Source organism: Schistocerca piceifrons, chromosome 3 (genome assembly GCF_021461385.2).
Source record: "Schistocerca piceifrons isolate TAMUIC-IGC-003096 chromosome 3, iqSchPice1.1, whole genome shotgun sequence".
NCBI classification, from domain to species: Eukaryota; Metazoa; Arthropoda; class Insecta; order Orthoptera; family Acrididae; genus Schistocerca; species Schistocerca piceifrons.
Window position 1 is genome coordinate 778,063,359 of NC_060140.1, and position 24,066 is coordinate 778,087,424.

The 24,066-nt window shown below is 43.1% G+C and overlaps 1 protein-coding gene across 1 annotated transcript in view; it reads right to left on the minus strand.

Annotated features, from left to right (window-relative positions):
• Nucleotides 1-24,066, minus strand: part of LOC124789055 (sialin-like) — an 89,370-nt gene that overhangs the window by 53,278 nt on the left and 12,026 nt on the right. Inside the window, exons 2-5 of the mRNA XM_047256346.1 lie at nucleotides 16,884-17,079; nucleotides 11,056-11,289; nucleotides 10,581-10,665; nucleotides 5,882-6,096 (exon numbers count right to left, since the gene is read on the minus strand). Of these exons, the coding sequence (XP_047112302.1) occupies nucleotides 5,882-6,096; nucleotides 10,581-10,665; nucleotides 11,056-11,289; nucleotides 16,884-17,079 (730 nt within the window). The remainder of the gene's footprint in view (nucleotides 1-5,881; nucleotides 6,097-10,580; nucleotides 10,666-11,055; nucleotides 11,290-16,883; nucleotides 17,080-24,066) is intronic.

A 24,066-nucleotide genomic window follows, 5' to 3' on the forward strand; every position in this document is an offset into this window, starting at 1 on the left:
ACTGTGGTCAGGTGCACGCTACCTAACTGGTACTCACTCTCACCTAACACAGTCAAATGTCATCTTTGACACCCAAGTAACTTTGCCTAGTCCGGCGAAATAAAACCTGAATGGCGGACAATAGGATTCTTGTATTTGTGGCAAAGGAGCTGTTTCGTTTCCATTAGAGGATCCTGATTCTGTTTCCTTTTTCGAGAACATTTGGCTCTATTGTACTCGTATCTGCTAATTGTCAAGCCAGGTGAGCCACAGTACTTCAACCGCATGGTCAACAGAGTCATAAAAGTGGCGGAATGAGCGTCTTGGAAGATGTAATACCTGCTGGAAACAATGTTTTCGTCGTACAGTGAAAGCGATAAATAAAATGATTTCGTACGCCGTGATAGATTTCCTTTCTGTAAAGTCGAAGCGAAAACTCTCTCTGATACGTTTCACTGAGGTAAATATGTCTGTGTCCTAAGAGTTCCCTAGTGCTTTTATAGTTAAACACGTCTTGCAAAAGGGAACATTGTGACATAGACTGGCCTGAGTACATTGTATGTTTCTCTTTACCAGTATTCCCTTCTTTCGCTCGATTGGGTTCAGAAGAGATTAGCTATGAAAGTACTACGAAGAAAATTTTGGTTATGCACTTTCTGTCTCTCCGATTTATTTTTTACTTTATATTCCTTACACAAGGTAGATAAAGCAGTTTATTGACAGTGGTCTCTTTTGTTAGAGGCGAAAATCCACTGAAACTGTTCTTGCTTTGTCAATGAGTTTCTCATAACAAACAATCCTTATAGCTGGTCTTGGCATGATCACAATTAAAGTTTATTTACTGAATTATATTGTTCATTTTTGGAGCTTCATATACAGACCATGAGCATTTAGACGTCAGATCATAATTCTAGGACAAGACAAGTCAAGAAGCAAACACTAAGCAGAACTGAAACTTCCTGATAGATTAAAACTATGTGCAAGGTTCGGGCCTCGAATCCAGAGAGTTCCCTTCCATGGGCACTGCTCTTACCAATGCAATGAGGCTGTGAGCTGCGAGCATAGGTCGTACCTTTATAGCACAGCAGGACGTCTCGAAATAGTGCTCACTCCACTGTGCAGTCACAGTCATTTCCACTGCATTCTTTGAATAGACAATCGCAGCCGTGGAAGTAATGTGACATGACACAATAATGGCTCTGAGCACTATGGGACTTAACATCTGAGGTCATCAGTTCCATAGACTTAGAACTACTTAAACCTAACTAACCTAAGGACATCACACACATCCATGCCACAGGCAGGATTCGAACCTGCGACCGTGGCAGCAGTGCGGTTCCGGACTGAGGTGCCTAGAACCGCTCGGCCACAGCGTGACATGACAGCTGCCGACATTCGCCTGTAGAACAAAGGCAAGACCGCTCTCACTCTTTCGTCTGTCTGTCTTCAGGTCAGCGAAAAGGAACGGAATGTGACATCACATCAGATGGAGGTGTGTTCACGCGAGACGTAACAGCAAAAACAACGTCACTGTGCACTGTGCTTAGCCAAGTTCCGAACAATGAACGTCAGGTTATGACATACTATCCGTGGTACATACAGTCGGAATATACATTAGCTGATGAAGTATCCGGACACTCCTATGTACCGTGACATTGACCACTAGATGTCACAAGAGGCGGAACCATCACCATAAAAGGAGGCGGGGAGTATTGGGCTGTCACAACAGTTCTGCCAGGAGAGCTCAATGGGTTCGAAAGTGGACTAGTCATTGGATGTCACCTGACTAACTAATCAATCACGTGCATTTCAGCCTTTCTAAAGCCGCCCGAGTCCACGGTTAGTGATGTAATTATTAAGTGGAAACACGAATAAAAAACCATAGCTAAACCAAGCCTAGGCAGACATATACAGGGAACGTCGAGCACAGCGGAGGGGCGTTGTGAGCCATCGCATGAAATCAGCGGAAGAAATCACCCGTGACCTGCAAAGTGCTACCAGCAACCCACTTAGCAAAATGGCTGTGAGTAGGTACACTGTAGCGCCACAGAAACTGGTTTAGCAATGCGTATTCAAATACAGAGATATGTAAACAGGAAGGATACGGCGCTGCGGTCGGCAACGCCTATACAAGACAACAAGCGCCTGCGCAGTCGTTAGATCGGTTACTGCTGCTACAATGACAGGTTATCAACATTTAAGTGAGTTTGAACGTGATTTTGTAGTCGGCGTAGGAGCGATGGGACACAGCGTCTCCGATGTAGCGATGAAGTGGAGATTTTCCACTTCGACCATTTCACGAGTGTGCCGCGAATATCAGGAATCCGATAAAACATCAAATCTCCGACATCGCTGCGGCTGAAAAAGATCCTGCAAAAACGAGACCAACGAAGATTGAAGAGACACGTTCAATGGGACAAAAGTGCAGCCTTTCCGCAAATTGCTGCAGACTTCAATGCTGGGCTATCAACAAGTGTCAGTGTGCTATCCATTCAACGAAATATCATCGATAGGGTTTTTCGGAACCGATGGCCCACTCGTGTACCTTTGATGACTGCACGACATAACGTTCTACGCCTCACCTGGGTCCGTCGCTGGATTGTTGATGACTGGAAACATGTTGCCTGGTCGGACAAGTCTCATTTCAAATTGTATCGAAAGGATGGACTTATACTGGTATGGAGACAACGTCATGAATATTTGGACCCTGCATATCAGCAGGGGACTGACCAAGCAGGTGGAGGCTCTGTAATGGGCAACTTCAGCAGGACAATGCGACACCCCACACGTTCAGAATTGCTACGGAACGGCTTCAGGAACAGTCTTCTGACAGCAAACACATCCACTGGCCACCAAACCCTCCCAGGCATAAACATTATTGAGCATATCTGGGATGCCTTGCAACGTCCTGTACAGAAGAGATCGTCACCCCCTCATACTCTCATGGATTTATGTAAAGCCTTGCAGGCTTCGTGGTGTCAGTTCCCTCCAGCACTACTTCAGACATTAGTCGAGTCCACGTCACGTCGTGTTGCGGCACTTCCGCGTGCTCGCGGGGCCCTAAACGATGTTAGGCAGGTATACAAGTTTCTTTGGCTCTTCAGTGTAGTTAAAAAGAGTGGGGTACAATGCTCCAGGAGGTTTTCATAAGCCAGACATTTCTGTCATCAGTGCTAATCGCCGCTTTAAGTGGTGTAAAGAGCGACTGCATTGAACAGTGGATGACTGAAATGAATGATTAGAAATCATGAATCACGGCGTACTCTAAGACAATCTCAAGGAAGGGTTTAGGTTTGGCGAATGTGTGGAAAATGTCACCTGTCATGTGCAGTGCCAACAGGAAACACGGTGGTAGGGGAGGGGGGAGGTAGGGGGTGTGTGGTTTACGTGGCTAGTGAGTGGCCCCATTATTAGGCTTGACAAAACGCTAAATACGGAAGGGTATAGACACATTTTACAGCATTTTGTACTGCGTCCACTAGAGGAACAGTTCGGAGACGGTGGCTGTTTGTATCATCTTGACGATGCGCCCTGTCGTAAAGTAGCATCTGTGAGGCAAAGTGTTGTGCACAGTAACGTCCCTGCTTCCAGCCTGAATTGGGTGACCATCTAGGCCATCATGCGCTGTTGCCATTTTTCGGGGCGCACTCAGCCTCGTGATGCCAATTGAGGAGCTACTCGACCGAATAGTAGCGGCTCCGGTTACAGAATACCATCATAACCACTGGGAGAGCGGTGTGCTGACCACGCGCCCCTTCTATCTGCATCCTCAGCTGAGGAAGGTACGGCGGTTGGATGGTCCCGATGGGCCACTTGTGGCATGAAGACGGAGTGCTTTTTTTTTCAGCCTGAATGCAATGAATCGTCTTGGTATGAGGTAAAACGCTAACTTCATTTCAGACCCAAGCGTCCTACATCACTAGGTTCTCTGGTTTTGGATATTGAGGAAAATAGGATGCCTTTCCTTCAGAGACATTCAGACACCGCATTGAAAGTGCCCAGCAGAGTTCAAAGCGTCATGAAGGCGGAAACTCTTCATGAACATCCGCTGAAAGGTATTGGGATATTTTTGCTCAGCTGGTGTAATAATTAATGCGCTAGCAATGACAAAGTTTATAAATGGCCGAAGCAGAATTTATAACTGATGTTCTTAACAAAGTTTTTGTGGTAAACAGGTGCTAAATGAAACAAGAGAAGAATATCCAAATATTTAAAAAAAATGAACACTTACTCGCATTTGCTTGGATAAATATATACACGCAAACTGATAAAATAGTATTTAGAACCCTACAGGCAGAACAGTTTTACTTTTCCCCAGCAGTTGTTTCTCTTTCTAAGCATCAAGCTATATTTCTCTCTTCAGCAGAACAGACTTTTTCACGTACAAAGAATATTATTTAATAAAAGCCGTTTCATCTGTTTATGTTTTTTTATGCACGCTACAGGCTTTTCCTTCTCCTAGGTACTGTAAAACCTAAATTATTTTTCTCTTTCAGGTATTTGGCTTCTCTGCTGCAGAACTCTCTAAGTCCTCATGGAAGCTTTACAAAACGTCACCAAAACAAAGCATACGATAAAATAATGACTAATAATGCACAAAAATCACTACAATGACCCGAGTGAGCTCGGGGAGAATTTGTGAACGCCGCAATTTGAAATGTGTTGTCGAATCTTGTATCATTTGTGAAGCATACAAGTAATAAAGGAATTACCACCGCATTTGCGTTATCATCGGCACCTTATCCTACAGCAAATATTGTAGAGCTTTTTGAAACATGTGGCAATTACAAATGAATTTCAGTGCGGCTACATCCCCTCACTGCTGTTGTAACCTAGTGAAAATCTGATGAAAACAGCGTTGAGTGGTAACCGTATCTATAAAATTTGGCGAGATGCGAGTAGCACTCGCGCTCTGAGAGTTCCCTACAGCCGCACGGAGTGATCGCCATGTCAGTGACTGCGTGGCCCCTCCCGCCGGAGGTTCGAGTCCTCCCTTGGGCATAGGTGTGTGTGTTGTTCTTAGCATAGGTTATTTTAAGTTAGTTTCAGTAGTGTGTAAGCCTAGGACCGATGACCTCTGCAGTTTGGTCCCCTAAGAACTCACACACATTTTTTTAGATCCGTACAAACTTTACAATGTATACAGTATAGACACTTTATACATTCCAGGAATCGAGGATACTGACAATTTTTGCCTGTTATAGACGTCGATACTGGCAAGATATCGGCCCCAGGAATTCCAAGAGTCTCGAGAATGTTTAAATTTTAAGTTTGATTTGAAGTCGGATAACAAATGACAAAAATGGCACTCAGCAATATGGGACTTAACATCTGAGGTCATCAGTCCCCTACAACTTAGAACTACTTAAACCTAAATAACTTAAGGACATCACACACATCCATGCCCGAGGCAAGATTCGAACCTGCGACCGTAGCTGTCGCGCGGTTCCAGACTGAAGCGCCTAGAACCGCTCGAGCACATTGGCCAGCAACAAACGATAAAAGAAGATTTTTTTGTGTGATACAATGTCCGATGTTTTCCTTTGCTTTTACTGTGAAACCTTGCTCCTTACCAAATTCTATGATTCTAGGTTAACGGGAACTACCGTATAGGTGTTGATGAGCTAGTTTTCGAGTTTCAAAATACGTGACATGAGTCGCCGAATCTTTTGAATGAATTGGCTTAGAAGCTTAAAATGTTTGCACCGTCAAGGAGCCATAGAGCTTAATGTTTTGACATAAATTTGAACTTGATACGTCTACTCGTTCCTGAGAAAAAGGGTTCTTAACAGTCGGACAGGCCGACAGACGGACGACAAATCGGTTTTATATGGGTTCCGTTTTCACAGATTGAGGCACCGAACCCGAAATATGCCTTATTTAGCCTCGAGTGCAACGGTACCTTGGCGCTGGACTGTATGTTGGCCTCTATGAAGTAGCGCTCCGCCGGGTCGATGTGCTTGTGCTGGGCCGGGGAGTCCGCGACGTAGAAGCACCAGGGCAGACACCACAGCAGGCCGACGCCGCCGAAGAAGTAGAAGGCCAGCGGCCAGCCCACAGACGTCACGCACAGCGCGCCCGTCAGCGCCATCGATATCAGCGTCCCTCCGAACACGCCTGCCGCACGGCACGCGTCACAGTTAATTATACTGAAGACGTAAAACCCTGTGACTCTGTTTATCGAAACAACTATTCTACACTACTGGCCATTAAAATTGCTACACCACGAAGATGACGTGCTACAGACGCGAAATTTAACAGACAGGAAGAAGATTCTGTGACATGCAAATGATTAGCTTTTCAGAGCATTCACACAAGGTTGGCGCCGGTGGCGACACCTACAACGTGCTGACATGAGCAAAGTTTCCAACCGATTTCCCATACACAAACAGCAGTTGACCGGCGTTGCCTGGTGAAACGTTGTTGTGATGCCTCGTGTAAGGAGGAAAAGTGCGTACCATCACGTTTCCGACTTTCATAAAGGTCGGATTGTAGGCAATCGCGATTGCGGTTTATCGTATCGCGACGTTGCTGCTCGCGTTGGTCGAGACCCAATGACTGTTAGCAGAATATGGAATCGGTGGGTTCAGGAGGGTAATACGGAACGCCGTGCTGGATCCCAACGGCCTCGTATCACTAGCAGTCGAGATGACAGGCATCTTATCCGCATGGCTGTAACGGATCGTGCAGCCACGTCTCGATCCCTGAGTCGGGGACGTTTGCAAGACAACAACCATCTGTACGAACAGTTCGACGACGTTTGCAGCAGCACGGACTATCACCTCGGAGACCATGACTGCGGTTACCCTTGACGCTGCATCACAGACAGGAGCGCCTCCGATGGTGTACTCAACGACGAAACAGGGTGCACGAATGGCTAAACGTCATTTTTTCGGATGAATCCAGGTTCTGTTTACAGCACCATGATGGTCGCATCCGTGTTTGGCGACATCGCGGTGAATGCACATTGGAAGCGTGTATTCGTCATCGCCATACTGGCGTATCACCTGGCGTGATGATAAGGGGTGCCATTGGTTACACGTCTTGGTCACCCCTTGTTCGCATTGACGACACTTTGAACAGTGGACGTTACGTTTCAGATGTGTTACGACCCGTGGCTCTACCTTTCATTCGATCCCTGCGAAACCCTACATTTCAGCAGGATAATGCACGACCGCATGGTGCAGGTCCTGTATGGGCCTTTCTGGATGCAGAAAATGTTCGACTACTGCGCTGGCCAGCACATTCTCCAGATCTCTCACCAATTGAAAACGTCTGGTCAATGGTGGCCGAGCAACTGGCTCGTCACAATACGCCAGTCACTACTCTTGATGAACTGTGGTATCGTGTTGAAGCTGCATGGGCAGCTGTACCTGTACACGCCATCCAAGCTCTGTGTTGACTCAATGACCAGGCGTATCAAGGCCGTTATTACGGGCAGAGGTGGTTGTTCTGGGTACTGATTTCTCAGGGTGTATGCACCCAAATTGCGTGAAAATGTAGTTACATGTCAGTTCTAGTATAATATATTTGTCCAATGAATACCCGTTTATCATCTGCATTTCTTCTTGGTGCACCTATTTTAATGGCCAGTAGTGTACATAGGGATTGTGCTTTATCAAATCAAAAGATACATTCATTTTTACAGAAAACTTAGTCCTTGAGTGTCTACACGCATGTTAGTATCACTGGAAATTCACTGTTAAACATGTCCCGAAGCTTTGGTTGTCACCATCATGATACGCTACGGTAGTATGCTTGATCACACAACGGCCTCAACAGGATTTCATAGGTGCTGCCATGTTTCTGATTGTTGCATAATGAACTCCACGAAGACGTCTCCAGCTTCAGCACCAGCAGTTTGAGATATCCTCATGTTCTCTACTCCTATGTCCTCTTCTTCATCAGTTTCATCGCAACTTCACTGTGAGCTTATGATTACCACTTTTCTGCTGAAGTCTGGTCATAAATAGTTGCCCGTCCAACACTGTTACGGGCAACAATAATTTTCTGCGAGAAACAGCTCAGTTTATATCTAATTTCGAGTTTCCGCTTTCCCTTTAGAATCCACGATAATGATCCGCAAGGAAAGCCACAATTTCTAAGTGTACAGGAATCTTGAACATTATAATTAATTAACAACATGATTGCAGACGAAATTTCATTATTGTAGGTGTCATTTCAGGTTGAACGACTACATGCTTGAAGTGTGCCGGATTACTGAGAGGCCGGACTACTGAGGGCCATGTTAGCGAGAGTTTACTGTATTTGACTTCTATATCCGTCTTGCGTAGAGCGCTGGTTTGACATTACATGTGATCCGTGAAAATTTTTGTGTTGGTTGATTTTATTGGTTTCACCCCAGCTTTTTAATACTTTGGGCTTGGTCTACTACGTTTTTATGGGGCGCTCATCTCTCGTACATCCGCTTTATTTTCAGCTGCTCATTACTATTTTCGTCACTTTGAACTTTATCTTAACTTCTCCTTTGCTCGGGTGGGGCCGTCCTCACGCCGTGCTTACTTCAGTGCAGCTTGTAATCACGTTACTCAGTTTTCGATCCACTGTTGTGGAGGACACTTTGCTGCTTCCTGCGAGTAATTGGTATGTGGCAGACTTTGCGGCCACATCATTTCCCAGTCGTTTAGTTGTTTAGTTATGGCTAAGTGAATAGTTTTCTCGTTTATTACAGTTATGTCAATTTGCGTGCTACCATCAATGACGGCGCTGTGCAATCTTGGCATCTGTTGGCCTTCCGTAATCTTTGGACCAGTTTTAGCCTTACATTATAGCTCTTGACTTCCCTTATAGTCCATAATCCGGCTCTGTTTGCGTTTATTTAGACTCTAGGCCTTCGACTGTGCTTGCAGCTTATGATTGATTTACATCAATCACATTTGAGAGATGGTTTTAACGTGGTCACTTTTCCATACTCCCACTGATCAGCCATGCACGGTAGATGTGCTGCCGTTAACTTAACTTGGTCATGTACACCTCGTACTGGTTTTAGATGTGTTGATTTTTCCTCTATATATTTTTTATCTTATTTGCTTTTGCAATACTGGTAGGTTTTTCATGGGTCTTACTGCTCAGACATTTGGCTTCATTTTTAATTTACAGTTCTACTTGAAGATTGAGCTGAGACCCCGAAACGGTTTGTGTATGACTTCAGTAATAAATATCTTGTAGAGCTGCAACGGAACTTTCAGTTATAAACAATTTATATAACACCTGTGGATGTCCCACTAACAGAAGTTTATGACATTATTCCAAATCGCGAAAAAAATGAACTTAAACAACAAGATAACAGCGATTATCCAACAAAAATTGACTGAGATCACATTCAGACTTAAATATAGAAAAGAGATTTAAGAAGCCTTTGAGATCAAGCAAGGAGACTGGCTCTTGCCTTTACTGCCGAACTTCTTGGAATTCAAGGGAGGAGTGAAAAATGGAGTCAGAATGGATTGTATGAGCGTAGAGCAGACATCTGACTGCGTAGCTTCTGTTGATGGTCGTGTACATATTTCTCATCATGTGGTGACAGTCACAAAACAAATCAATGAACTTAATACCCATAGAGGCCTTACCGAACCTCTAATTTCCACTCCGATAATGTGGCTTATAACAAACATCAACAAAGTGCTCATAGAGCTAAATTTACATCGTAGAAAAATTAAACGCGAAAAATGTTCGAGTATCTAAGAAAATCAATATAACCAAAAATTTCTTTCAAAGAAGCCTCTGCAACTATGATCAACAACGTGGCTGTTCTACACTAGCTGACTAGAGGTGTTTACAATGGCGATTCGTGCCGTTTCATGCAAGCTCAGACACTATTATGCAGTCATTCAACCAGAACAACAGGATGCCACGTGATGAATAGGAACGGGTCTGAACGAGAAGTTAGGAGCCAAAGAAAGAAAGGAAGGTCTCAGGGCGACCATAGACCGACAAGAGAGAATGCTTCTATGTGCATAAGGTAACAGGCACCAATTGGGAAAGCTGTGTTTTTTTTTCAGTGGATGCATAAGACGAAAAGAGTCGGAATATAGTAAGACACATTTATACCTAATATCTGGAAAAAACACGAAGAGCTCTTGTTTTCTGATGTTCAACAATATACCCAATAATTTGGTATCACAAATGAAACACAAATAAATATGCGCTTCTGAACAACTCAGAACACACCAGCATTTCGAGAAAACGAAAAGTTTGGCAAGACATGGTCCGAAGAATAAAAAAGAAGGTGAATTTACTGGTTGCAAGTTAAAGTTCGCATAAAGACCTGTCTGGAATAACATGCATCACAGCCGGCCAAAATAATGGGAGAAGAATGTGGGACGCGGCAAAGGAAGTTTTTATCGAGTAACCCTTTTGGAAATTTCGGGATAGCGAAAAGTAGCTCAGATGTCTGCACCTCGTAGTTCCAAAGAATCATCAGTGACCAAATTACGGCGACAGCCAGCTCTCAGTTACCTGTTCACAATATTATAATAATTTGTTGAGTTGGGTAATTAACCTACGACTAAAAAGCGCATGTGAGAAATACTGTTTGTGGAAAAGACGAATCTCTGATATATCCGTAATTTGAAACTCACCAACATAGATAACGGAAAACTTGCTTCTCTCGTGGTCAGGGGCCCATCGACATATAACTGTCTGTATCGCTGGTATAACGCCGCCCTAGAAGTTAAGAGAAACAAAAATGACATACAATCCCTTTATATATAAATAAATACCAAATTGTGAAATATATCAGTGAACTTTAAGCAAATAAAAAATAAGGATTGTGGAAAATAAATGAAGGATTGTTCGAAAATTTTATTCTTTGCAATTAATCCCTTTTTTTGTATAAAGGCCACCAATTTTTTATTTTAAACGAAACAGTTTAATATTTCTACACCAATGTTGACAGATGCGTTCAGTGTTTGTCGACCATTCTGTAATTGTTCCAAATGTCCAAGGTTTTTGTGCCTTTGTATAGAAGCTATGCTTTCATTAGTGTAAATATTATGAAGCATGCACCATACCTAATGCGTAAGGAAACTGGCAGTAGGAGCGGAAAATACGTACCAGAATAAATCCCTGTCCGATCCTGTTGGCGAAAAGGACGTAATAGCCAGCCCATGCTGACGCAGGAGTCAGGATTGTGAGGATGGACGAGATGAAGATACCGAGCCCGAAGACGATTTTACCTCCGAAACGGTCGGCCATCACGCCCCCCGGGATGTGGCCCGCCGCGTAACCATAGTAGTAGGCAGCCAGCAGCTCGCCTTGCTCCTGTCTGTCCCAGATGAAATGCCCGTCCTGGAACACGAGGCGGCGAACTGTAGCAGTCTGCGCTTTAGCAGAATAGTCACTAGATGGCCAGGACATCAGACGACACACAGCCAGCTACGACTGGATGCACAAGTGTTCGTATACATATATTGTAAGGAACTCTACACACATCGTCATCTTTAAGCTTTTGAGCCTGTGGTTAGTGAGGGTAACAACAAAACGAAAACAACTGAATTAGTCGGTTGTTTTAAAATGAAAATTGGCACATTCGGCTGGAGTTTTACTCGCCAGTAGAACTACTGATTTATTCTTTCGAGTGAATCCAGTTTGTGGGAGCAACTGAATGAAAGTCACCTGATCCCCGGCTCATTCAGTTTAGAGCAGAAACAACTGATCGTTTTGGCGCTGTTAAATAAATCGTTGTGATGTGGTCCAGGGTTCTCTCAAGTGCCCCACAGTCACAGCTTGAGTTATCTACGAATCCCCATTTACAGAGCGTGGCCTTGCATCTAGTGTGGTCCCTTTGGATATGGTTGAGCTTAACCCAGTCTTTCCTAGCTGAGTCGAACCCTTTTAGTGCTTTTGAGGGGTCAATTATAACGTGATAATTACTGACTGAGTTCTCCCATTCCTTTTTCCAAGCGTCTGTAAGGTTGAAGCTATCCTCTCCTCTTATGTAGCTGTTATTCCATATCGGGTTTCGTGACTTCAATGTGTGATTTGGTAAATTTCTAATGACCTCTTGAATAGGTAGGCATTTTGCGTCATCTATCTGTATTATTTTTACCCAGTCTTTGATAGATGTTTTTTGGCGTCTTAGTTTTGGCGGTGCTATGTTGGCGATGATGAGAGCCATGGTATAGGGGTAGATTTTAATGTCCCAGTGATAATACACACGGTATCGCGTAGCTGCACGTCTATCATGTTCGTATGGTTACTTCTCTGTCGGTCAGTAGCACAGTATTCTGCAGTGGTGTACACTATTGATGTTGCTGCTGTTCGTAGAGTTGATGCACGTGCATCCCAAGAACTATCCGGCAATTTCCTACTAATATTATTCCATGTTTTGAGCTTCTGACCAACATTTTTAAGATGTTCTTTGTAAGTTAGGGTCCTGTCCAGTGTTACGCCGAAATATTTTAGGATGGAAGTTGTGTTTCACCCTCTGTTGGTCAAATAACACGGTCAGCCTTTCATTGGCGGCTTTATTGTCGAGGTGAAAAGCGTAGATTTCTGTTTTAGAAGGGTTTGTGTGCAGACGCCATCTTCTGCAATGTTTGTTAAGAACTTCAAGGTCATCCGCTAAAGTCTTTGCCCCTCGTTCGAGAGATTTCCTTTGCTATGGCCAGATCGTCAGCGTATCCGAATTTTTTTCTCACTAAGACATATCGGTGGTGTAGAGGTTGAATAATAGGACTGAGCCTTGAGCTAGTCCATTCTAGATCTTAAAAGATTTACTGACGTCCAATAGTCTTGTCACTTTAAAGTTGCGATTGGTGAGCATGTTCTTCATGAGAGTCGTGAGCCGAAGGCATGGGATCACTTTCTTGAGTTTCAGCAAGAGTCCATCCAGCTAGGCACTATCGTAGGCAGCTGTTAAATCTACGAATGCCACTTATGTTTTCAGTTCTCTTTGAAAGACAGCTTCCGTGTATGATGTCAAAGCCAGTACTTGCTCGCAGCAGCTATGATTACTGCGGAATCGTACCTGGAATGGCGGTGTCACTTCATCTACAGCATTATAGATACGGTTGTATATGAATCGTTCTAGCAATTCGTAGCTTACGCTCAGTAATGCTATTGCTTGCTGGATCTTTGAGTGGTTTGTTTGGTTTTCTTATATTTAATTCTTCAAGAAGGTGTAGTGCAATATGTAGGAGATACAGAGTGTGAAAAATTCTCATGAGGAGCATTGCGCGAAAGCAGGTTTGCCACAGTGACATTTCTTCGTCTGAATCTCTGTCGGGTGGGGCCAACGAAATATTCTGGTCCTGGAACGAACTTCTGTCACCCTAGTCGCCTTGTTCTCCATATTCCGCGAACGCTCGGCCCCTTGTAGGACCCATGCGAAATCAATATTTAATTGAAAAGTATCCACTAAAGGCCTTAACTCTGTCGCATGCTATCGAGAGCTTGCATGCATTTAAACACGCAGTCAAGAATTATTAGATTCTCCTGGAATAGTTACTCGCTCCCCGCTGCAGATGGCTGCTGGCAGTCGTCAGATCTGCAGTGTCACTTGCTGTGACGTAGGTACTGTGGCCTGTCGTCCTAGTAGGCCTCGCCCTCGAGAAAGAAACGTCGTTACCATCGCTGAAGATGTTAATCATTGGCAATAATGTCGCCTCTAACCAAGCATAATGGATCACTTTTCCGAAAACTGATGAATATAGCTGATTACGAATCAAGATATACTACAGGAATTTTGCCGAAAATAGTTGCAAATAACTCTTCCATTCATTTATTGTTTTTATTTTTTTAATTCATTTACTATCCGTAAATTAGTAGATGAATAAGGGTAACATAATTCACTATACATTGGAAAACACACGTGTTGCCATCTTCTACGGAAATGGATAGACATACGAAAACCAAAAGTAAAAATAGTTGTGTTTCGAGCACGGGGAGTAAAACTGTCAGTTCACGACCCTAGCCATTGTGCCACTGCTTTCATTTCACTACTTTCTGTCTAAGAGGCTCATAAAGTACGTCGAAAACTTTGACCGTCGTTTTATCAGAAAATGTCAAGTTGTAACCTCACCACTATATTTGTTTCTAAGAAATTTAGCCCAACTATACCTCCCACTCTATAAAAATCTACCTATTACCAAAACTATGTATCCAGAAACAATTATCCAACTTAAACTCATATGTTAACCTTTGGCTAAACAGAACCTAATTTGAATTGAATTGTAACTGGTCTGAATACAACTTGTCTTTATGTTAAAGGCGCAACTGTAGTAAAAGCAATAATCTGGCCCTAATCAAAATTTACACTAATCTCGAGTTTTGACAACATTATTGCATATTTCTCGAAAGCATAATAACGAACAGCAAGCAGGCAGCGGTTAAGCCAGATTTATCTCTAAATAAAATTACCAAACTATATTCAAACTGTTTCATACCACATGGTGCAATGTGGTACTGCGTAATGTAAAACAGTGGGATAGGGAGGGGAGGTATTTCTATGAAACGGTATTCCAAAACAACGACTTTCGAATGAACTGTGTAGTCACGCGAACAGAGTAAAACTCCGCGTGATCTTCACACATTAACATTGGTCTGAATAATACTATGCTTAACAAAGTGAAGAATGATTTGAAAAGGGGACACTGTTAACAGAGAACGTTTATAAAGTAAATATCGTGTGACTAGGGCCTCCCGTCGGGTAGACCGTCCGCCGGGTGGAAGCCTTTCGATTTGACGCCACTTCGGCGACTTGCCTGTCGATCCGAATGAAATGATGGTGATTAGGACAACACAACACCCAGTCCCTGAGTGGATAAAAATCTCCGACCCAGCGGGGAAACGATAGGATTGACATTCTGTCGCGCTGCCCACTGAGCTACCGGGGGCGGTAATACAGCTTGGTCAGTTGATATCTTAATGCGTGATGCAGGGAAGTGAGGTGGTCTTTCTCTCAGTTCTCAGAAAGTGGACAAAGTTAACTAGCTGCCAGGAATCGTTTCTACAAAGTACACTACTGGCCATTAAAATTGCTACACCAAGATGAAATGCAGGCGATAAACGGGTATTCATTGAATAAATATATTATACTAGAACTGACATGTGATTACATTTTCACGCAGTTTGGGTGCATAAATCCTGAGAAACTAGAACCCAGAACAACCACCTCTGGCCGTAATAACGGCCTTGATACGCCTGGGCATTGAGTCAAACGGAGCTCGGATGGCGTGTACAGCTACAGCTGCCCATGCAGCTTAAAAACGATACTACAGTTCATCAAGAGTAGTGACTGGCGTATTGTGACGAGCTAGTTGCTCGGCCACCATTGACCAGACGTTTTCAATTGGTGAGAGATCTGCCAGGGCAGCAGTCGAACATTTTCTGTATCCAAAAAGGCCCGTACAGGACCTGCACCATGCGGTCGTGCATTATCCTGCTGAAATGTAGTGTTTCACAGGGATCGAATGAAGGTTAGAGCCACGGGTCGTAACACATCTGAAATGTAACGTCCACTGTTCAAAGTGCCGTCAATGTGAGCAAGAGGTGACCACGACGTGTAACTAATGGCACCCCATACCATCACGCCGGGTGATACGCCAGTATGGCGATGACGAATACACGCTTCTAATGTGCGTTCACCGCGATGATGCCAAACACGGATGCGACCATCATGACGCTGTAAACAGAACCTGGATTCATCCGAAAAATGACGTTTTGCCATTCGTGCACCCAGGTTCGTCGTTGAGTACACCATCGATCGAGACGTGGCTGCACGATCCGTTACAGCCAAGCGGATAAGATGCCTGTCGTCTCGACTGCTAGTGATACAAGGCCGTTGGGATCCAGCACGGCGTTCCGTATTACCCTCCTGAACCCACCGATTCCACATTCTGCTAACAGTCATTGGATCTCGACCAACGCGAGCAGCAATGTCGCGATACGATAAACAGCAATCACGATAGGCTACAATCCGACCTTTATGAAAGTCGGAAACGTGATGGTACGCGTTTCCCCTCCTTACACGAGGCATCACAACGTTTCACCAGGCAACGTCGGTCAACTGCTGTTTGTGTATGAGAAATCAGTTGGAAACTTTCGTCGTGACAGCACGTTGTAGGTGTCGCCACTGGCGCCAACCATGTGTGAATGCTCTGAAAAGCTAATCATTTACATATCACAGCATCTTCTTCCTGTCGGTTAAATTTCGCGTCTGTAGCACGTCATCTTCGTGGTGTAGCGTTTTTAATGGTCAGCAGTGTAGATGCGCAATGCTGCAGTCTTACCTCAAACTTCTTCTCTTTTTTTTTCTTTTTTAAAAAAGAGAGTATTATTCAAAATTCATCACAGCACTACTAAATTCGTCCATCACCTACCATACTTCAACTAAGAATGTATCAGCTTGCACAGAGCCAAAGACTGTGCCACGACAAGACCAAAGACTGTTCAACAGTAACGTATTTCCCTCTCTCTCTGACCTGCGCTGCACGCCGCTAACATGCAAAAATCGAAATGACATGTCCAGAATGTGATTTTCACTCTGCAGTGGAGTGTGCGCTGATATGAAACTTCCTGGCAGATTAAAACTGTGTGCCGGACCGAGATTCGAACTCCGGACTTTTGCCTTTCGTGAGCAAGTGCTCTACCATCTGAGCTACCCAAGCAGGAAAGTAGGAGACAGGTACTGGCGGAAGTGAAGCTGCGAGGACGGGGCGTCAGTCGTGCCCGCGAAAGGCAAAGGTCCCGGCTTCGAGTCTCGGTCCGGCACACAGTTTTAACGTGCCAGGAAGTTTCATGGCATGTCCATCTCACAATCTACAGATAGGCCAAGCCACGGACTGAAGATTCTGGGAAATCGCGTTATGGCACTTGCTGTGTTCTTCTCGCGAGTCGCGACGCGTGCCAATATCTGCGTTCGCAGGCGGCGCGGGACTTACCTTGCGGTCAGCCCAGTCGGCTATGCCCAGATTCTCCAGTTCCGTGTCCACTTCAGAGGAGTAGATTTCGCGCAGCGCCGTGTTGTTCACCATGTCGACGATGGCCATGGACAGGTTGACGCGGGTCGCGTAGCTGATGGCCAGCCCCACCAGGTTGAGCACCAGCAGCGTGTACCGCGTCTTCCAGAAGCCTGTGCTCGCCGCCAAACAAGCAGGAATGTTACTTGCGGATATCGGCGAGCCTCTTGTATCATACCTAATCTATTCAAAGTTTCGCACCTCCTATATGTATACGAAGTATACGAAGTTGTGTTGTTTTTGATTCAAGGAGAACTAAGAAACTAGCTCTGCATCTACATCTACATCTACATCCATACTCCACAAGCCACCTGACGGTGTGTGGCGGAGGGTACTTTGAGTACCTCTATCGGTTCTCCCTCTATTCCAGTCTCGTATTGTTCGTGGAAAGAAAGATTGTCGGTATGCCTCTGTGTGGGCTCTAATCTCTCTGGTTTTATCCTCATGGTCTCTTCGCGAGATATACGTAGGAGGGAGCAATATACTGCTTGACTCCTCGGTGAAGGTATGTTCTCGAAACTTCAACAAAAGCCCGTACCGAGCTACTGAGCGTCTCTCCTGCAAAGTCTTCCACTGGAGTTTATCTGTCATCTCCGTAACGCTTTCGCGATTACCAAATGATCCTGTAACGAAGCGCGCTACTATCCGTTGGATCTTCTCTATCTCTTCTATCAACCCCATCTGGTACGGATCCCACACTGGTGAGCAATATTCAAGCAGTGGGCGAACAAGTGTACTGTAACCTACTTCCTTTGTTTTCGGATTGCATTTCCTTAGGATTCTTCCAATGAATCTCAGTCTGGCATCTGCTTTACTGACGATAGTTCCATTTTAAATCACTCCTAATGCCTGCTCCCAGATAATTTATGGAATTAACTGCATCCAGTTGCTGACCTGCTATTTTGTAGCTAAATGATAAAGGATCTTTCTTTCTATGTATTCGCAGCACATTACACTTGTCTACATTGAGATTCAATTGCATTCCCTGCGCCATGCGTCAACTCGTTGCAGATCCCCCTGCATTTCAGTACAATTTCCCATTGTGACAATCTCTCGATATACTACAGCATCATCCGCAAAAAGCCTCAGTAAACTTCCGATGTTATCTACAAGGTCATTTATATATAATGCGAATAATAACGGTACTACGACATTCCCCTGCGGCACACCTGAAATCACTCTTACTTCGGAAGACTTCTCTCCATTGAGAATGACATGCTGCGTTCTGTTATCTAGGAACTCTTCAATCCAATCACACAATTGGTCTGATAGTCCATATGCTCTTACTTTGTTCATTAAACGACTGTGGGGAACTGTATCGAACGCCTTGCGGAAGTGAAGAAAAACGGCATCTACCTCGGAACCCGTGTCTATGGCCCTCTGAGTCTCGTGGACGAATAGCGCGAGCTGGGTTTCACAGGATCGTCTTTTTCGAAACCCATGCTGATTCCTACAGAGTAGATTTCTAGTCTCCAGAAAAGTCATTGTACTGGAACATAATACGTGTTCCAAAATTCTACAACTGATCGACGTTAGAGATATAGGTGAAATAAAAATAAATAAGAAGATAATAAAGTCTGTTCAAAAATGCACTCTTGTGATTGGTAACATTCAGTGATTTGTTATCCCATCCTGTAGATTTTGACATGCTTGGATTCTCCTTGGCATACTGTCCACAAGGTGGTCGAGACGCTGTTGATGAAGTTCGTCACACTCTTCGATGAGCAGTATTACCGCCGTCTTCATATCTGTCATGTAAAATCTAAAAAGACAAGATAGGAGAAATTCAAGTGCATGCGAGCGTGCCTTGTTTCTTGCTCCACCCATACAGTGATTGAAGCTAGTGCTAACGGTGTACTTTATCCAAAAATTAGTATTCAGTGTTCAGGAAATAATGTACGACATTCTGTTCGACCATTATGTTTTAAGATTTTCGTAGTTTCACTACACTGCCTATGGTAGATTCCACGAATGCGACACGCATGTTGCCCTTTTCCGTTTATGTCCAGTATTTGCGAATGTTCCGTCCGTAATGACTTCATGAAATGTATTCGCAGTTGCGAATATGAGCCACCTTCGACTGTATATTAGAATGACGACAATGAAAATTTGTGCCGGACCGGTACTCGAACCCGGATTTGCTGCTTTACGCGAGATATCGCCTCAACCGCTGCGGCTATCCGTGCAAGAAACGCAGCCGGACCCAAAATTCCGTATATCGCCGTCCTTCTGTCACAACTTGCACTCGTACGTTACCTATATTCCCAACCAACAAGGAGTTATAATGAGAGTCGAAGGTCTGGCATAGGCGAATAAATACAAAATAAAAGTGCCTATGTTATTAAGAAATATGATTTAATGTACGCTCAGACGTGCATGTATCTCCGAAGGACCACTGCACCTTACTTGTTAATAACACAGATACTGCTACTTTGTATTTAATAACTTAATGTTAGACAAATCGTTAAATTCAAATCTTCTTGTCAAAATATGTGTGCAGTTTGCGTACTTGAAAAAATTGTATTGTCCTGTTCCATTTCCCTTGAGAACTTTCGTGATGATGAATGTCTCAATTCTTGCAATATCTTCCATCGCCAAACTTCTTTCCGAAATATGTATTATTCATGTGAACAACGCATACAAATAGCTAAAACAGACAGCGTATATTAAATAAGTTTAGTATTTAGCACGTATGATTACAGAAGGGTGTTTGCAGGGTTGACAGTCGGAAACATGTTATCTACCCTAAAACATTTCTTACATTTTTAAAATTTCTGTTTCTTCTGTTGTACACACTGCACAGATCGCCATTATTACTTCAAACAGAAGAAGGGGACTGACAGCGTTACATATCAATAAAATCAGAAATCTATATATGTAGCACACTGTATCAAAAACAACAGTTCCGGAATTGGGAAAAGATATTTCAATCTAACTATTCGTGACCGGCAAGCTTAGGAAGAATGAAAGCAGCAGAACACGTATACAAACGTATCGGTTCTGCTTATCAATGCAAAATTTTCCAGAGTACATAATAACAGCGTAGCACAAAACATTAATCGTACTTCAGAAAGGTTTAACTCAGTAAAAAGCAGTTACTGACAGTCAATTAATCACTAATAATTTGACAACATTAAATGCAAGATAGATTTGAAACGACATTAACCTGAAGTATATTCCCATTTTCAATAACATTGTAATACTAATATACAGTAGACAAAAAGCCAAACAACCTGAAATATCTGTCGAAAAAGAAACAATCATTTATAGAGTTCAATGAAAGTATAATGTTAGTCAGAATGACAATTTCCGAAATTGAATTGTATACGTTATTTCAATCTTCATAAACGTATCTCAGACATCCACGTTGGTTATCCTCACTTCCATAGTCCGCGTTTCGCTCGCCCAGACAATGCTGGAGGTCTTGTTTTGATCATAGCAGACACTTCATATTTATGTCAACCCCTTTTCAGGTAATTCTTCATCAAAGTATTTGTCAAATTTATTCATTAATTGTTGTATGAAACATGGAGGTACCAGTCGTTATTCTTTATCCTCTAATCTTTCGTATCGATAAATTTTTAAGAGATTAGGAACTTCATTACTATGGTTATTATTGTTATTATTAGCGAATTATTGCTGTAAATAGAAGACGTTAAACAAATAACTAAACAAACATTGGTTTAGGTTCTTCTTGGTGCTCCAGTAGGCTTTTATTCTTTCCAAAAAGGCCTGTTAATGTTTTTCCGACCAGTTTGGTCTGTACTTTATTTTGATTGCTCTGATCTAACTTTCCATTTGTCTACTTTATGTCTGAAGTTGTCTCTTTCTAAAACGTTGGTTGGTCATATTCTTGGGTTTTTGAGGTCCTTTCGAATTTCGTTCAGCCGATGTGTTGAATTTTTAAGTGATATAATAAGGTATTATCCTGTTTGTCAATCACTTTTCTGGTAATATGTTGAGACGACCAAAGAATTTCATTCGCATTTTCTTAATGTTATTTTCGATATTTGAAAATTTATCTGCTGTGTTGATTGATTGTAGCCTGTAACCGTCTTGGGCATGTCTTGCTCCTAAAATTTTCCGTATGATCTCTCTCCCTTCTTTCTTGATTTCTTCAATTCTTTTTTTGTATTAAATGTCAGTATTTTCGCTTGCGCAGAGGACTGTCGGCTTTGTGACTGTGTTGTATTGTCGATTTTTGCTTGTCTTGAGATGGATTTTTTGTTGTAACAATAATGCTTTTGTGATCCTTTGGGGGCGATTTTGTTGTGAGATTTTTTCAAGGCCTGTCGGTTCGACGAGTTCTCCGTTTTTAAAGTGCGAGACGCTGTTTTCGGGCATGCCATTTTTGTCTTTGAACAGAAGAATTCAGTTTTCTCGAATGAGATTTGTAACTCTACCTTTTCTTCACGTTCCTGTAGTATTTCGAACTGTTTGACGGCTGTCTCTTCGTCCTCTTGCATCGCCAGGTCGTCTGTAAACGTGACGTACGGTATACAGAGGTTATTCTTGCGAAAGCCCAGTAGAATTGGTTTCCAAAACCCACGTTTCTTGAGTTCTTTCTCCCATTATTTCATAGGCTTGTCTAGACCGACGTGGAACAGAATACGAAAGAGTCCATCACCTTGTTTGGCACCTGTTTGACTGTCAAAGGGTTCTGAGATCTCCCCATAAATTTTACATTCGTGCCACTTTGTGTTTGTTTCATGAGTTCTTGTGTTGTGGTATTTAGTCCTCTCTCCTCTAAAATTTGGAATTGTGATGGCTTGCCTGTCGAGTTTCTTTTAAATCAACACATACTCATTTTGAGTACGGTTTTGAGGTTAAAAATTTGTTCTGGGAATGACTTGTTCGATCTGAATCCTACTTGATATTCTGCTAATTATGGTTTCAATTGCTTTTGTGTTCTATTCAAGAAACAAGCTGATAGGATTTTTCAGGTGACCGTTAAGAGGGAGGTCCCCCATGCCGAATGTTTCCTATTATTTGTGAAATTTATTTGAGTGATTTTGAACCTAAATAATTCAAGAGTTGAGATACAGTTCCGTCCTCCACTGATGCTTTGATGTTTTTGAATTTATTTATGTGTGAATAGCCTTCTTCTTGTATTAGTGGTGACGAATTTTCTGATGTGATTTCTGGATGTAATTTCGGGAATCTCTCTTTGGGTTGCGGAGAATTTAAAAGCTGTGAAAAATGTATGGTTAGTCGTAGGTAATTTTCATTATTTGTCAAGGCTTAGAGACTTCATTATTATTATTATTAATACCTTCTTGAAGGCGTGATCAGCCTGCGAAATCGAATAAAAGTCTGTTTTTACGACATACACGTTTCACTTTCTTTTTATTGGCGAAGGATCCTCCGTTGCCTGTAATACATGTATGTTGCACACATATAATAAAAGTGTGTACAGAATACTGTTATATTACAGTTTTGTTCGTTATTGTCGTAACGTTAAATAAGAAAAAAATTTTGGAGTGCAAGATTTTACCAACTGCTCTTTGAATCTGCTTACGATTTTGTGGGACGCTGTAATCAGACATACGTCGCCCTATAATTACACCTCGTTGACCCTGGCAACATCCAGGACGTCCGATTTTCGCCGTTTGCGAGCACATTTTACAGCATGTATTTTTGAAAACGGGGTGAAATGTGCCGCGAACGCTGAAAGTAGAAAACCCTGGTGTACGCAGGACAACGAGGTATAATTCTAGGGCGGCGTACATCTGATACCAATCTCCCAGAAAATCGTAAGCAGAATGAGACAGCAATGTCATCTTACGAAACTTGGGGTCCAGAAAGCTGTTTCTTATTTAGCAATAAGACAATAATAATAAAATACTAACTGTGATATAGTAGTATATCTGTTTTATAGCCCACTGAGATTGCTTGGCAAATGAAACCAAGCGAAGAGCCTACGTCATTGAAACAAAAAGCCTTCTGTTTAGTTGCATAGTCGGTTCACAATCCAAGATATTGATAAAAATATTAAAATGAAAGCAACTACGAAACGACAGAAAACATAAAAATGACGATTAGGAACTTTATTGTTAGGTATTTCAGTCCCAAGCTACACAAGACGGCTGCTGTCTGTCCCTAAGGCAGCATTCCTGGTTTGTGAGAGATCTGGAACTCAGTGAAATGAAATTTTCTTAATGGTTCTTTCTTTGAAATACTTTTCAGAAGCAGACTCCACTACTGCGACGCGTTGCGCCTTAGAATATGTTGGCAATACTGAGCCGTTCGACTTCGTAGATCAGCATCTATAACATCCAAGTTTGGGTGCATTGCAGTTTCAGACCAATGAAAAATGAACGAGTTAGACTGTAACAAGTGATCAGGGAGAGAACTGAAATATACAGTGACGGAAAATAATAGCAAGACCAACAAGGAGTTGTGCGATACAAGTGAAAGTTGGTAGACGTGTTTCTACATCTGAAGGATGATGTCTATTCAAATTTCGCGCCAGTCGCATGAGATTGACCGTAGCAGCGCCACTATGAGGATGCAAATCAGGCTTGATTTAAACACACATTGCAACGGTTATGAACGTTAGTTACCATTCATTTGGACGTGGTGAGTTGATGTTAGTCAAGAATGACTTTGAGGCGACAAAGACACCATTCCAGAATGAGATTTTCACTCTGCAGCGGAGTGTGCGGTGATATGAGACTTCCTGGCAGATTAAAACCGTGTTATGGAGCGAGACTCGAACTCAGGACCTTTGCCTTTTACGGGCAAGTGCTCTACCATCTGAGCTACCACAGCACGACTCACGCCCCGTCCACACAGCTTTACTTCTGCCAGTACCTCGTCTCCTACCTTCCAAACTTTACACAAGCTCTCCTGCGAACCTTGCAGAACTAGCACTCCTGGAAGAAAGGATATTGCGAAGACACAGCCTGGGGGATGTTTGCAGAATGAGATTTTCACTCTGCAGCGGAGTATGCGCTGATATGAAATTTTCCTGGCAGATTAAAACTGTGTGCCGGACCGAGACTCGAAGTTGGGACCGTTGCCTTTCGCGGGCAAGTGCTCTACCACTTGCACTTGCTCGCGAAAGGCAAAGGTCCCGAGTTCTGGTCTCGGTCCGGCACACAGT